At 41.5% G+C, this 13,272-nt stretch overlaps 1 protein-coding gene across 2 annotated transcripts in view; it reads left to right on the forward strand.

The window, feature by feature from the left end:
* The first annotated feature begins 9,612 nt into the window (after window positions 1-9,612).
* The window catches only part of ARHGAP39 (Rho GTPase activating protein 39), a 62,854-nt gene continuing 59,194 nt past the window's right edge, over window positions 9,613-13,272 (forward strand). For both annotated transcript variants that reach the window (XM_069465847.1, XM_069465848.1), the window contains exon 1: window positions 9,613-9,760. In XM_069465847.1, the coding sequence (XP_069321948.1) occupies window positions 9,675-9,760 (86 nt within the window). In that variant the 5' untranslated portion in view covers window positions 9,613-9,674. The remainder of the gene's footprint in view (window positions 9,761-13,272) is intronic.

Below are 13,272 nucleotides of genomic sequence, written 5' to 3' on the forward strand. Positions count from 1 at the left end.
TTTTTGAGACAGAGTCTCACTCTGTTGCCCAGGCTAGAGTGAGTGCCGTGGCGTCAGCCTAGCTCACAGCAACCTCAAACTCCTGAGCTCAAGCGATCCTCCTGTCTCAGCCTCCCGAGTAGCTGGGACTACAGGCATGCGCCACCATGCCCGGCTAATTTTTTCTATATATATTTTTAGCTGTCCATATAATTTCTTTCTATTTTTAGTAGAGGTGGGGTCTCGCTCTTGCTCAGGCTGGTCTCGAACTCCTGAGCTCAAACGATCCGCCCACCTCGGCCTCCCAGAGTGCTAGGATTACAGGCGTGAGCCACCGCGCCCGGCCGAGTTTATTTATTTAGTAAATGTTTGATTGTTTACTCTTTGTCAAGGATGTAGTGGTTAACAAAACAGATATCATCTCTATCTTCATGGTGCTTATCCTCTGGTTGGGGAGACAAATTAAATACTATAGTTCTAATGATATATTTGTGTAATTATATAATACTAAACAAACATACTGGGACTTCCACTCATGGGCAAAATAGAGTAATGGATTAGATTTACCCTCCCACCTGAAAAATTGAAAAGCCGGACAAAACATAATGAAACCATGGTTTTCTAAACTTTGGGCATGAGGTGATAATAGTGGTTCCTGTGAGATGAGAATCAAATAAGCTGGATGATTTCCCTAGCTTACCACATTAGGAAAGTTTCCAGATTGTGTTACAAAAAGGGGGGGGGGGCCCAGGCGGAACCTGGAAAACTCCCTGAGTTTGGGAAATGGAGCTCAGAGTCCAGAGCGGCCAAGGGACTGGAGTTTGCAAGGAAGAGTACCAGAGAGTGAAGAGCTACAGGGAGAGCCCAGAGATGTACCAAGGATTCTCCTTGGTTTTTAGCAGAGTACTGACCAGTGCATGCATATGAGGAAACTGCCACAGGCCGGGGAAAGAACCACCCTGAAGATTAGAACGAACACTACTCAGAGCTCTCAAAACATTGTGACAAGTGCCTGATGCCATCAAGCAGACAGAAAAACATCATCATGCAGGGGTGGGGAACCTGTGACCTGAAGGCTGCCATGTGGCCCTCCAGATGCCCAAGTGCGGCCCCTCAACTGAACCCAAACTTCACAGAACAAATCTCTTTATTCAAAGGATTTGTTCTGTAACATTTGGATTTAGTCAAAAGCCCACACTCAAGGATCCAAAATTAGCCCTAGAATAAGTGCTGCTCTGCTGCCATATAACAAATCTTAGAAGCAAGAAGCAAAATTTGCACACTGTTTCCAAGTAACTGTATCCCAAAACAATGCTCATTTTTTAGCTAGGAATAAAAAAATGTAAAGCCTTCAAAGGGGTAAAATTTACAATGTCTGGCACCAACCAAAAATTATCAGACATGGAAAGAAATAGGAAAATACAACCCATACTGCAGTGAAAAATCAATAAAAACTTATGCAAAACTGACATAGATGTTATATTTAGCAAACAGGTTATTAAAACAGTTATTATGACTATGTTCCATGTATTCAGAGAGCTAAAGGAAAGCTTGACACATTAAGTAGAAACATGAGAGGTATTTTTAAAGATCCAAATTAAACTAGAGTTGAAACTAAAATGTCCAAATGCAAAATACACTGGATAGGATTAATGGTAGATTTAGACATTGCCGAAGAAAAGATTGGTGAATTTAAAGACAAAGCAGTTTCGTTTTCTGAAACAGGAAGAGGGAAAGTACTTTAAAATACATAAAAACAGCTAGGTGCGGTTGCTGACACCTGTAGTCCTAGCATTTTGGGAGGCTGAGGAGGGAAGATCGCTTGAGCCCAGGAGTTCCAGAGCAGTCTGGGCAACACAGTGATACTTCATCTGCACAAAAAATTAAAAAATAATTTATCCAGATGTGGTGGTATGCACCTGTAGTCCCAGCTACTTGAGAGGCTGTGGCAGGAAGATTGCTTGAACCCAGGAGTGTGAGGTTGCAGTGAGCTGTGATGATGTCATTGCAATCCAGCCTAGACAACTGAATGAGACCCTGTTTTTCTAAAAAATAAGATAAAAAAAACAAAAAACAAAAAAACAAGAGCATCATTGAGCTGTGGGACAACTTTCAGGGCCCTAACTATTGTGTGGTTGAAGTTCCTAAAGGGGAAGGGAGGGACAAAAGCACTGTTTGAAGAAATGATACCTGAAAAGCTTTCCAACTTGATGAAAACTATAAACCTAGAGTTGATCATTTTAACGAACTCTAAACACAAGAAATATGAAGAAAATTATACCAGGCCCGTCATAATCAAGTTGCTCATAACCAGTTACAAAAAGATAAATCTAAAAGGCCACCAGGAAAAAAAAATGTTTAGCCCAGAATTCTATACCCAGTTAAATATCTTTTTAAAATAAAAGAGAAATAAAGATGTTTTCAAACATGTAACAGCTGAAATAGTTCAAGTCCAGGAGAGATGAAATGGTAAACCTATATATTTGAAGTGGTGTAATTTCACTTGAAGGCAGAGTATGACAAATTACACATGTATATCATAAACCCAAAAGCATTTATTAAAATAGCAAAATAATGAATTTCAGCTGACAGTTCAACAGTGGAGATAAAGTTGAAACCACATAAAATACTTAATCCAAAAGAAGACGGAAAACGAGGAAAGGGGAACAAAGACCAGATGGGACACATTGAAAACAAAGAGCAAGATGTTAGGCTTAATCCTAACTATGTCAATAATCACAAATGCAGATGGCTTAAATACCCGAATTAAAAGTCAGAGATTGTCAGATTGCATAAAAAAATTAATACCCAAATATGCACTGGCTATAATAAGCCTACTTTAAATTTAATGTCCTAAATAGGTTAAAAGTAAAAGAAGGATAAAAGATACAATTCTAACACTGATGAGAGGCAAGCTGGAGTTGCTATAATATCAAATATTCCAGAGCAAATAAAACTACCAGGATAAAGATACTGCACAATGATAAAGGGGTTAATTAATCAAGAACACACCAAAAATGTTTATGTACCTAACGATAAAGCTATCAAATACATGAAGCAAAACCTGTTAATAAAAGACATGCAAGGAGAAATAGACAAATCCACAATTGCAGTTGTAACTCTCAATACTCCTCTCTCAGTGATTGATAGAACAAGTAGACAGGAAACTGGTATTAGCACTATCACCAGTTTGACCTGGTTGACTTTACAAAGGACTCCATCCAACACATTCCCTCCTAGTGCATATGGAATATTTACCAAGATAGACCATTTTGGGGGGGCGCATAAAAAGTCTTAATAAACTTTAACACATTCAAGTCATACAAAATAGGTTCTTTGACAAAAATGGAATTAAATTAGAAACCAGTAAAAATAACCAGAAAATGACTAGTTGTTGGGTAGCATACTTCTGTGTAATCCGTGAGTCAAAGAAGAAACTGAAAGAGAGATTAGAAAGCTTTTTCAACTGGATGAAAATGAAAATGCAGTATATCAAAATTTGTGAGCTATCATGGAAACTGTATTTAGATAGAAATTTTATAACACTAAACACCTAAATTTGTTTTTTTTTGGGGGGGGTGGGTGTGGGATACAGGATCTCACTCTGTTGTTTGTGCTGGAGTGCAGTGGTGTCATCATAGCTCAATGTAATCTTGAATTCCTGGACTTAAGTAATCCTTCTGCCTCAGTCTTCCAAGTAGTTGGGACTACAGGTGTGCACCATCACACCCAGGTAATTTTTTTATTGTAGAGATGAGGTCTCACTGTGTTACTCAGGCTGGTCTCAAACTCCTGGGCTCAAGCAATCCTCTGACTTTGGCCTCCCAAAGTGCTAAGATTACAGGTGCGAGTCACTGCGCCCAGTCCTCAATTGGGTTTTCTTAAAAAGTGTGCAAATCACTGGACTCTACCTTAGGAAACTAGAAAAAGGAGAGCAAATTAAGTCCAAGAGAAGCAAAGGAAACGAAATAATAGGGATCAAAGTGGAAATGAAACACAGCAGAAAAAAGTAGGAAAAAATTCATTAAGCCAAAGCTGTGTTTTTGAGAAGATAATAAAATTGACAAACTTCTAGCCAGATTAATTAGGAAAAAAGAGGAAAAACATTAATTACCAATATTAAGAATGAAAGATGTGGCATCATTACAGAGTCTTTTGATACTAAAAGGATATAAATAAATAACTTTATGCCAGTAAGTTAGATAATTTACAGGAAATGGGCAAGCTCCTTGAAAGACAGAAACCATTATAGCTCACTCAAAAAAAATTTAAAACCTCCTTAGCTCTATATTAAATAAAATCAATTTGTAATTAAAAGCTTTCCCACAAAGAAAACTACATGCCTAGATGGCTTCTTTGCTGTACTTTACCAAACATTTAAGGAAGAAATAATAGCAATTCTATACAAACTCTCCCAGAAAACTGAGAGGAGAGAATACTTCTCTACTCATTTTATTATAGCAGTATTACCATGATACCAAAACTAGACAAAGGCATTAGAAGAAGAAAAAAGTACAGCCCAATCTCCCACATGAGCATAGACGCAAAAACTCTTAACAAAATTTTAGCAAGTCAAATCTGAGAATATATAAAAAGGATACTACATCAAGAGCAATTGAGGCTTACATAGGAATGCATGATTGATTTAAATTAGAAAATTAATTGATGGAATCCAACTATATCAACTAAAAAAGAAAAACCATGTGATCATCTTAATAGACACAGTAAAAAAAGTAACTTTGCAAACTAGGAGTTCAAGGGAACTTCCTCAATCTGACAAAAGGCATTTATGAAAAACTTGTAGCCCATGTTATATTTGATGGTGAAAGACTACATGCTTTCCCCTAAGATTAGGAACAAGGCTTGTATATCCACTCATACTGATTACATTCAGTGTTATACTGGTGGTTCTTGCCAGTGCAATAAGGCAAGAAAAAGAAAGAAAAGTATCTAAAGGATCTAGATTGGAAAGGAAGAAGTAAAACTGTTTTTGTTCACTGTTGAAATGATCATCTATGTAGAAAACCTAATGAATCTGCCCCCCCCTAAAAAGCAATTAGAACTAAAAACTGAGTTTAGCAAGGTTATAGGTACAAGATCAAATTGTAAAAACAAATAATATTTGTCTTTACCAGCAACAAACAATTGGAAATTTTAAATATTTTGTTAGTATAAAAAATACAAAATGCTTAGGGATACATTTAACTAAATAAACATGTGCAAGATTTGTACACTGAAAACTATAAAACATTGTTAGAAGAAAGTAGACCTGACTGGATGAAGAGATACATTGCATTCACGAATCAGAAGATTCAATATGGTTAAGGTGTTAGTTTTCCTCATATAGATCTGTAGATTCAACACAATTGCAGTCAACATCCCAGTAGGCTATTTTGTAGAAATTGAGAAGCTAATTCTTAAATTCATAATAGAAGAGCAAAGACCTAGAATAATTAAAATGACATCAAAAATAAAGAGCCAAGTTTGAGCACTACCTGATTTCAGACCCACGGCATTTGGGCTCACCAAGACATGTGTCTCAATTTGGAGGAAGCTTCTGGAGATGAAACGTGAGTCTGAAAACATGAGGTGGGTCAGTCAGATGTGTGGGAGGTCCTGGTCTTTGCTGACTGCTGCGTCTTCTGTTCTGGACTAGCCGTGAGGACAAGATGAGGCCTGAAAGGAGGTGTGCAGGTGAAGTGGGCTGTTCGAGTTGCCCTCAGGCCATGGTAGATACTTCTTAGTTTTGCAGAATTTTACTAACACTGCTGTTTTACTTTTTTAAAATGTTGAAGCAATACAGAGGGTCACCTGTTTCCTCTCAGACATACAAGAAATTAGATATTTGAGTTTCAATTTTAAAAATAACATCCCTAGTAGTCCTGAGTATTTAAATAACTACTTGTGTGGATGTGTACAAGGCAGAAAGAAGGCGGCTTAGAGCATTTCCTCCAAGGAGGGAGTTCTCCAACTTGTGAATTGAGTGAATTTAGGTTGGATTTTGGCCCCATAATCTATCTGGAACTTGGACAGAGTTTCTGATTGGCCTGCATGTGTCTCTTTCCCTTGATTTCCAGGGCTAGCTCTGCCTTCTTACTCTCAGACTGTTTTTATTTCCTCTTGAATTAGCATAGTTGCTGTCTATGGAATGGCCCCGTTCTGGGAGGGTCTTGTCATGATAGCAGCTGGGGTGGTCAAGGAGGAAGGAGACACAGCCCACCACAGTGATGCCCGTTCCTCCTTTCTGCAGATCTTACCAAAGTAAGGCTTGGGCACAGTGCATGATGCAGCACTGTGGGCTGTTATAAACCAGCCATGGTAAGAGGGGTGCCAAGGCTGGAAACGGCGGAGCAGTCGGTTCTGATTTCTAACAGCAGAGGCTGCTTTTGCCTGATTTTGAACTTTATGAAAGGGAACCATGGTGTGTGTATTCAGTTGCATCTGGCCTTTCTCTCACCCTCGCCTTCAGCAGATTGACCCAGTTGTTGTGGGCATGTTGCACAGTCTCACTGCTTTAGATTCCTGCGTGTTCTTTGCGTGCCTGTCCTCCTGTTGGTATGTGGTAGCTTCTGGTTTGGGCTGTCGTAAACAGTGCTGCTGGGAGCGCTGTGTGCAGTCTTGGTGCATGGTGCATGTGTGTGCACTTCTGCTGGTCTCCAAGGCTGGAAGCCCTGAGTCCCAGGATGGGGTGTGTGTGCAGCTTTAGGAAATATTAGGTCATTAAATATGAAATGTCTGATTTCAAATCAAAATTTTAGTTTATTATATCTCAAACAAGAAGCAGTATGCACATAAACTATCTACTCAGTTTTGCCATCTTCAGGGTAGCTTGTTTATGCCAGCAGTGAAGAAGCCTGGAGAGCGAGTAGCAATGAAATCGTGAAAGGTGTTTTCCACAGCTTCTTGAGAATTGAATATTTTTCCATGCAAGAAGTGGTCCAAAGCCTGGAAGAAGTGGTAGTCAGTTGGTACAAGGACTAGTGAATGTGGTGGATGACAGAAAGTCTCCAACTCCAGCCTCTAATTTGAGCAGTGTTGTTTGTGCAACATGTGGTCTAGTGTTGTCTTGCGAGAGGATTGGCCTGTCTCTATGGACCAATCTCAGCTGCTTAATCACAAGCATCTTTATCATTTCATCCAGCTGGTTGCAGTAGAAATTGCTATAATCGATTGACTGGGTTTCATGAAGCTGTGGTAGATAACACCAGCACTGGACCACCAGACACCATTAGCTTTTTTTGATGAATATTATTCGGTTTTGGACTGTGTTTCGGCAATTCATCTTTATCCAACCATTGTAGCGAACGCTTGTGAGTGTCAAAAAGAATCGATTTTTCATCACGTGTAACAATACACGTTTAGAAATGGTTGGCCTTTATGTTGTGACAGCAAAGAAAGGCAAGTTGCGAGACAATTTCTCTTCTGACGCTCGTTTAATTCATTTGGAACCCATCTATCCAGCTTCTTTACCTTGCCAATTTGTTTCAAATGGTCCAATATTGTTGGAATGGTAATGTCAAAGCTTGCTGCTAATTCACACATAGGTTGAGATGGATTCATTTCCACTACAGCTTTCAGCTCATCATTATCCACCTGGGTCTCAGGTCATCCACATGGCTCATTTTCAAGATTAGCATCACCAGAATAGAACTTCTTAAACCATTGACGTTCATCAGCCACATCCTTCCCAAACACTTTGTTGATATTTCGGGCTGTCTGTGCTGCATTGGTTCCACAACAGAACTCATACTCAAAAATAACATGAATTTTTGACTTATCCATCCATGGTTTGACAAAAAAAATTCCATGCATTTGAAAAAATAAGGATCTAGCTTCACAATAAAAATAAAACAAGGAGTGTCAAAATGAAATGTCAGAGATATCAACTGTCAAACTTAGTACTTAAGGAAATTGGACATTTCATACTTAATAACCATAATAGTGCCAACCCAAGGGCTAGAGTGGGTTAACCTGTTTAGATCCCGCCAGCAGTATCCAAGCTGTCTTCCTGCTCTTCATCCTTGCCAGCACTTGATAGATTTTGTCTTTCCCATTTTAGCTGTTTTGTTGTATGTACTAATTTTATTTAATAATTAGCATTTCCCTGATGACAGTGAAGTTGAGCACATTTTCTTTCGTGTTTTTATTACCCATTTAGATATTCTCTTTTGTAATTAGATATTCTCTCTTGTAAAGTATGAATTCAAGTCTTTTGTCCATTTTTCTATTGGGTTATCTGCGTTTTTCATATTTGTAAGAATTTTTATATGTTCTGGACATGGTCCCTTGTCAGATTGTGAACACTCATATATGGTGTATTATACATATTCTGCATAGCAAATATTTCCCATTTTGGACTTGCCTTTTTTGTTCTCAATGATTTCTTGATAAAGAGATGTTCTTAATTTTATTACAGTCCAATTTATTCATTCTTCTTTTGTGTACTATTTTTTTGTGTGTCTGCTTAAGATATGGCCTACTGTAGGCCACAGAGATGATCTTCACTTTTTATAAGAGCTTTATATTGTTTTAGTTTTACTATTTAGATCTACAATTTATCTAGCATTAAGTTTTGTGTATTGGATGAGGTACAGGTCAAGCTTCATTTTTTTTCATACATACAGTTGATCCTTGAACAACTTGGGGGTTAGGGGTGCCAACACCGCCCTCAGTCAAAAATCCACATAAAACTTTTGACTCCGCCAAAACTTAACTAATAGCCTCCTATTGACCACAAGCCTTGTTGATAACATAAACATTCAGTTAACACATATTTTGTATGTTATATATATTACATACTCTCTTCTTACAATAAAGTAAGCTAGAGAAAAGCTTAACTGTTAAGAAAATCATAAGTAAGAGAAAATATTTACTGTTCACTAAGTGTAAGTGAATCATCATAAACGTCTTCATCCTTATCATCTTCACATTTTTGAATAGGCTGAGGAAGAAGAGGGGTGGGTATTGCTGTCTCGGGGGTGGCAGAGATGGAAGAAAATCTGTGTGTAAGTGGACCTGCACAGGTCAAACCCATGTTGTTCAAGGATCAGCTATATATCTGGTCAACACAACACGGTTTTTGAAAAGGCTGTTCTTCCTCATAAATCAGGTGATCTGTATGTGCACGGATTGTTTTTGAGCACCACCCTGTGTGGGGGCTGTGTCGTGTGCTTCATGCATGTTGTCCTGTTTCATTCCCCAGCAACTGCTGGTTGCATGTTGTCTGTTCACAGCTGAGGACACTGAATCTCAGGTGTCAGGCTGAGTGTGAGGGCAGAATGGGTCCCATGTCCTCCTGTGCACCCTCCTAGTCCTCAAATGCTACGGCCCCTCCAGGTTCAGCATGTACCCACCTGGCCATATGTGTGTGGTTGTCTTGGGCTGGACCTGGCTGGCAAGCAGCTTCTCCCTGCTTCCCAGGAGGCTTGCTGGCCTTGCAGCTATGCAGGGGCTGGGCACAAGGAGCAGTCCGGGGCGCTCGGCTGCCTGGGGGCCTCACAGGGGCTGGGGCATCTGCTACTCATTCTGGCCAGCCACTTGGTGGTGACAGGCTGGGCTGGGTTGATTGTAATAAGGTATTTTCCAAACTGGAGCTTAGACACTTCTCCTGTCTCACAGTACAGCACCTTCCCATCTGATGCTGGAGTTGTCCCGATGATCTGCTGACGTCTGTCCCCTTGGCTCTGAGGAAACAGATGGCAATGTCCCAGGCGCAGGATTACGAATGCAGGAGTCATAATGCCGATGTGCAGGAGTCGAGGATTTCGGGATCAAGCACTAGGTAAGGAGTTGCCATCCTCATCCACTGAGTTGCCCAGGGCTCAGGGAGGTGGGAGGGAGTGACCCCTCCTTTAGAAAAGGACTGTGGAAGCAGGGAGCTTAGTAGAATTGTGCTTGTGCACCTCATCCTGTGTGTGCGATGCCCCTTGCACACAGGGCTGCTTGGGCTTTGGCCAGTTATTGGTGCTTCTGAACTTGAAAGTCCCGTACCCTCCCTCAGATGCCCGTCCTGGGCACGGCCTTGCCTCTGTCCCCTCCGTGCAGTGTCTGCCTGCTCTCAGGTGGACCTTGCAGCCTGGGCCTAACATGCTACTCCCTGGGTGGCTGACTCCAACTGCTCAGACCCCCTCTGGGCATTGATCCACGCAGATGCCGGTAGCCATAGGTCATTATTTTTATTTGTGTAATTTTTAACTTCTTATTTGAAAATAATGCTTACAGAAAAGTTACAAGAGTGAAAGCAGTCCTGGGAGCACTTGTGTGCCTGTGCCCAGAGGCACGTGTTGCTGGCATTGCTTGCCCGCCGCTTTCTTCTGAACCCTCTGGCCGGGGGCACAACACTCAAGTGTGTGTCCCTCAGGGTGTAGCCCCTGACACTCTGCATCTCTGGTGAGCCTGGCAGTGGCTCAAGGATTTGGTCTGCTCTGCTGCCCGCCAGCTGTGCCAGTTGGTCCCCTGCTGTCCTTGCTCAAGTCTCCCCTCCCTGCCCAGGGCAGGGTTCCTCTGGATAAGGTTTGCCTTGGCTGCTTTATTCTTAGCCGTTTTTAATCTGGAGGACTTCCACAGCCTTTCTGTGCCTTTGCAACATTGACATTTCTTGAGGTAACAGTTGCCCTTTTTTAAATAGAGCTTTCCTGGGCTTGAGTTTGGCAATTTCTTAGCAGGATGCCACGTGGGTCATATCAGTCCTTCTGTGATCCCAGGTCTGCAGACATGGGCTGTCTGTGTCCCTCATTTGGTGATGCTCCTTCTGATCACCTGGTGGGGGCCTTGCCTACTCTTGCTGTGGTGTGATTCCTTCCTCCCCAGCAACCTCTGAGCACTCTGGGGTCTGTGCTCTTCAGTTTTGACGTTTCTGTTGTTTCTAATGTGAGCCAGTCTTTCCTGGGCCGCTTGCTGCAGAGCGCTGGCTCCAGCTCCCATGCTCCCTCCACACTGTGGCTGGCACTCGACATTCCACCTGAGCAGGAGCCTCCTCTCCCATTGTTTGTTTGGTGTGGACTCATGAGCTCCTTTTTGTTTTACATGGTTTGTATCATTCCTGCACTGAATTACTTTGGTGCTCACTCTGTCCCAGATTGGCCAGTGAGACTCCTTCATACTGGCTCCCATGTCCTGATGTCCCCATCATTCTTTTGAGTACTTCTTTCTGGCACAACTGCCCTGCTCAGCCCTGGGATCAGCTGTTTCCCTGAGGAGCCTGGTTCCTTCAGGGAAGACTGGCCTCAAAGAACAAGGTCTGGTTTTCAGCATGCGTATTGCTTCTGAGTGTATTTGCTTTTTGGCCAATTAAGTATACAGAACTAGAAAATTTGTACATGTGCATGCACATGTGTGCACACATGTACACAAATGCACATGCACCCTATGTGCACACACATGCACCCCCAGTTCCAGTCATGTCCCATACGGAGTTGCTTTGGTCTCCCAGTCCATCACGTCTCTTCCTCCCTGGTGACAGCCCTGGCTCCCAAGAACACCAATGCATTTACACATTTATTCATCTATATGTATGCAATTGTTTAAGAATTGCATCACCCATTCCACTTAAAAAATGTACATACTAAAAAAATTTGGGATTCATTTGCATTCCCTGCGTGTATACTTCAGCCAGGAATGAGGAACGCAATCTAATCCTGTGTTCACAAATTACTTGGATTAGTTCTCTCTTTTTTGCACTTCCTTGTGGTTATGACATTCATTGAAATATAATTGGGTTCATTTGTTTCAGGTAGTTTTGTTCTTCTCCCTTCCTATTCTTACTGATGTAATTTTTTTTTTTAAATCTGTAGATCATTCAAATGCTTCTGTAAGTCAAAACTCTATGAAAGGTATAATCAGTAAGGGCCCATATCCTTTCCTGTGCCCCCACTTACCTGTTGCAGGTAGGAAATTTCTTGTTTTATGGGTTATCTCTTGTGTTTCCATTTGTGTTTCCAGATGTTGTGGGTTTTTTTTTTTTTAATTTTCCCTTCATTCTTACACAAAAGGTATCATGATTTATGTGTTCTTTGTGCATTTTGCTTGTTCCACTTAACAACATCCCTGGAAATCACTGCCTCTCAAATATCAAGATCATCCCCCTCCTTTTTTGACACTTCCTGGGTCTCTGTTATGTGTACACCACAGTCTTATGTTGGATGTGTAGGTTGTTTCCAATATTCTGCAGTTATAAGTAATGCTGCAATTAATAGCCTGTGCCTGTGTAGTTTTGTGTTTTTAGAAGTATATCTTCAGGTAAATTCCAGACGAGGGATTGCAGGATCGAAGGGTAACTGCACTCAGTGCCATTGCCTTGTGCCCTGCACAGGGTCCTACACACTGTGCCCACCCTGCACCATCTGTCCACTGCCTCCAGTGAAGGGTGTTCAAGTGTGCGTATGGGGGTCTCAGTGCAGCCTGGGCTTTGGGCTCTGATGATGGGTAAAGCAGGCATCTTCCATGGGTTACCATTACCTTTGTGAAATTCCTGTTTTTATCTTTTGCCTATTTTTCTATGGTATTTTTTATTGTTTGATGCTCAAATTTGTATCCGAAGAACATGAGCCCTTTATCTGTAATTTATATTGCAGATGTTTCCACTAACAGTGTCCAAAAAAGCCAAAATCTTTTTTACTTTTCTTATTGTGGGTTTTACCATGTAAGTTTTTGAATTTTTTGTTTTTTGTAGAGACAGGATCTCACTCCTGCACTCAGGCTGGAATGCAGTGGCGAAATCATAGCTCACTGTGGCCTCCAACTCCTGGGCTCAAGGAATCCTCCTGCCTCAGCCTCCCAAAATGCTGGGATTATAGATGTGAGCCACCACGCCTGGCCTGAATTTTATATAGTCAAATTTATCAGTCTTTTCTTTTAGTACATCTGGATTTTTAGTCACTTTCACCCAGGTTACAGGAGAATGTGCTATATTTTTTCATGGTGCTGGCATAGTTTTGTTTTTGCCTTTAGATTTCAGATTGACTTGGAGTTTATTTTTGTGTGTGGTGTGACAGGTGGCTTTGACTTGTTTGTTTTCCCATGACCCTTTGGTTGTCAGCACCATTTATTAAAGGCTGCCCTTGCCCTGGTCTGAGACATTATGTCCCCTTGGTCATGTCCTGTGGTTCATACATCATCCTGTGGCATATCAGTATGGGGCGGAGTACAGGCAGTGAGCTTGCCCTCCACCAATGCCCAGCTAGGCTGGGTTCCTAGTTTCCCTCTTACACACAGTGCTGCAGAGGGCCCTGCAGGCGGACAGTGCCACAGAGAGAGGGCCCTGCCATTGTCTAGCCTGTGAGGTGGTGCCAGGTG

The sequence above is a fragment of the Eulemur rufifrons genome, chromosome 3 (genome assembly GCF_041146395.1).
Source record: "Eulemur rufifrons isolate Redbay chromosome 3, OSU_ERuf_1, whole genome shotgun sequence".
NCBI classification, from domain to species: Eukaryota; Metazoa; Chordata; class Mammalia; order Primates; family Lemuridae; genus Eulemur; species Eulemur rufifrons.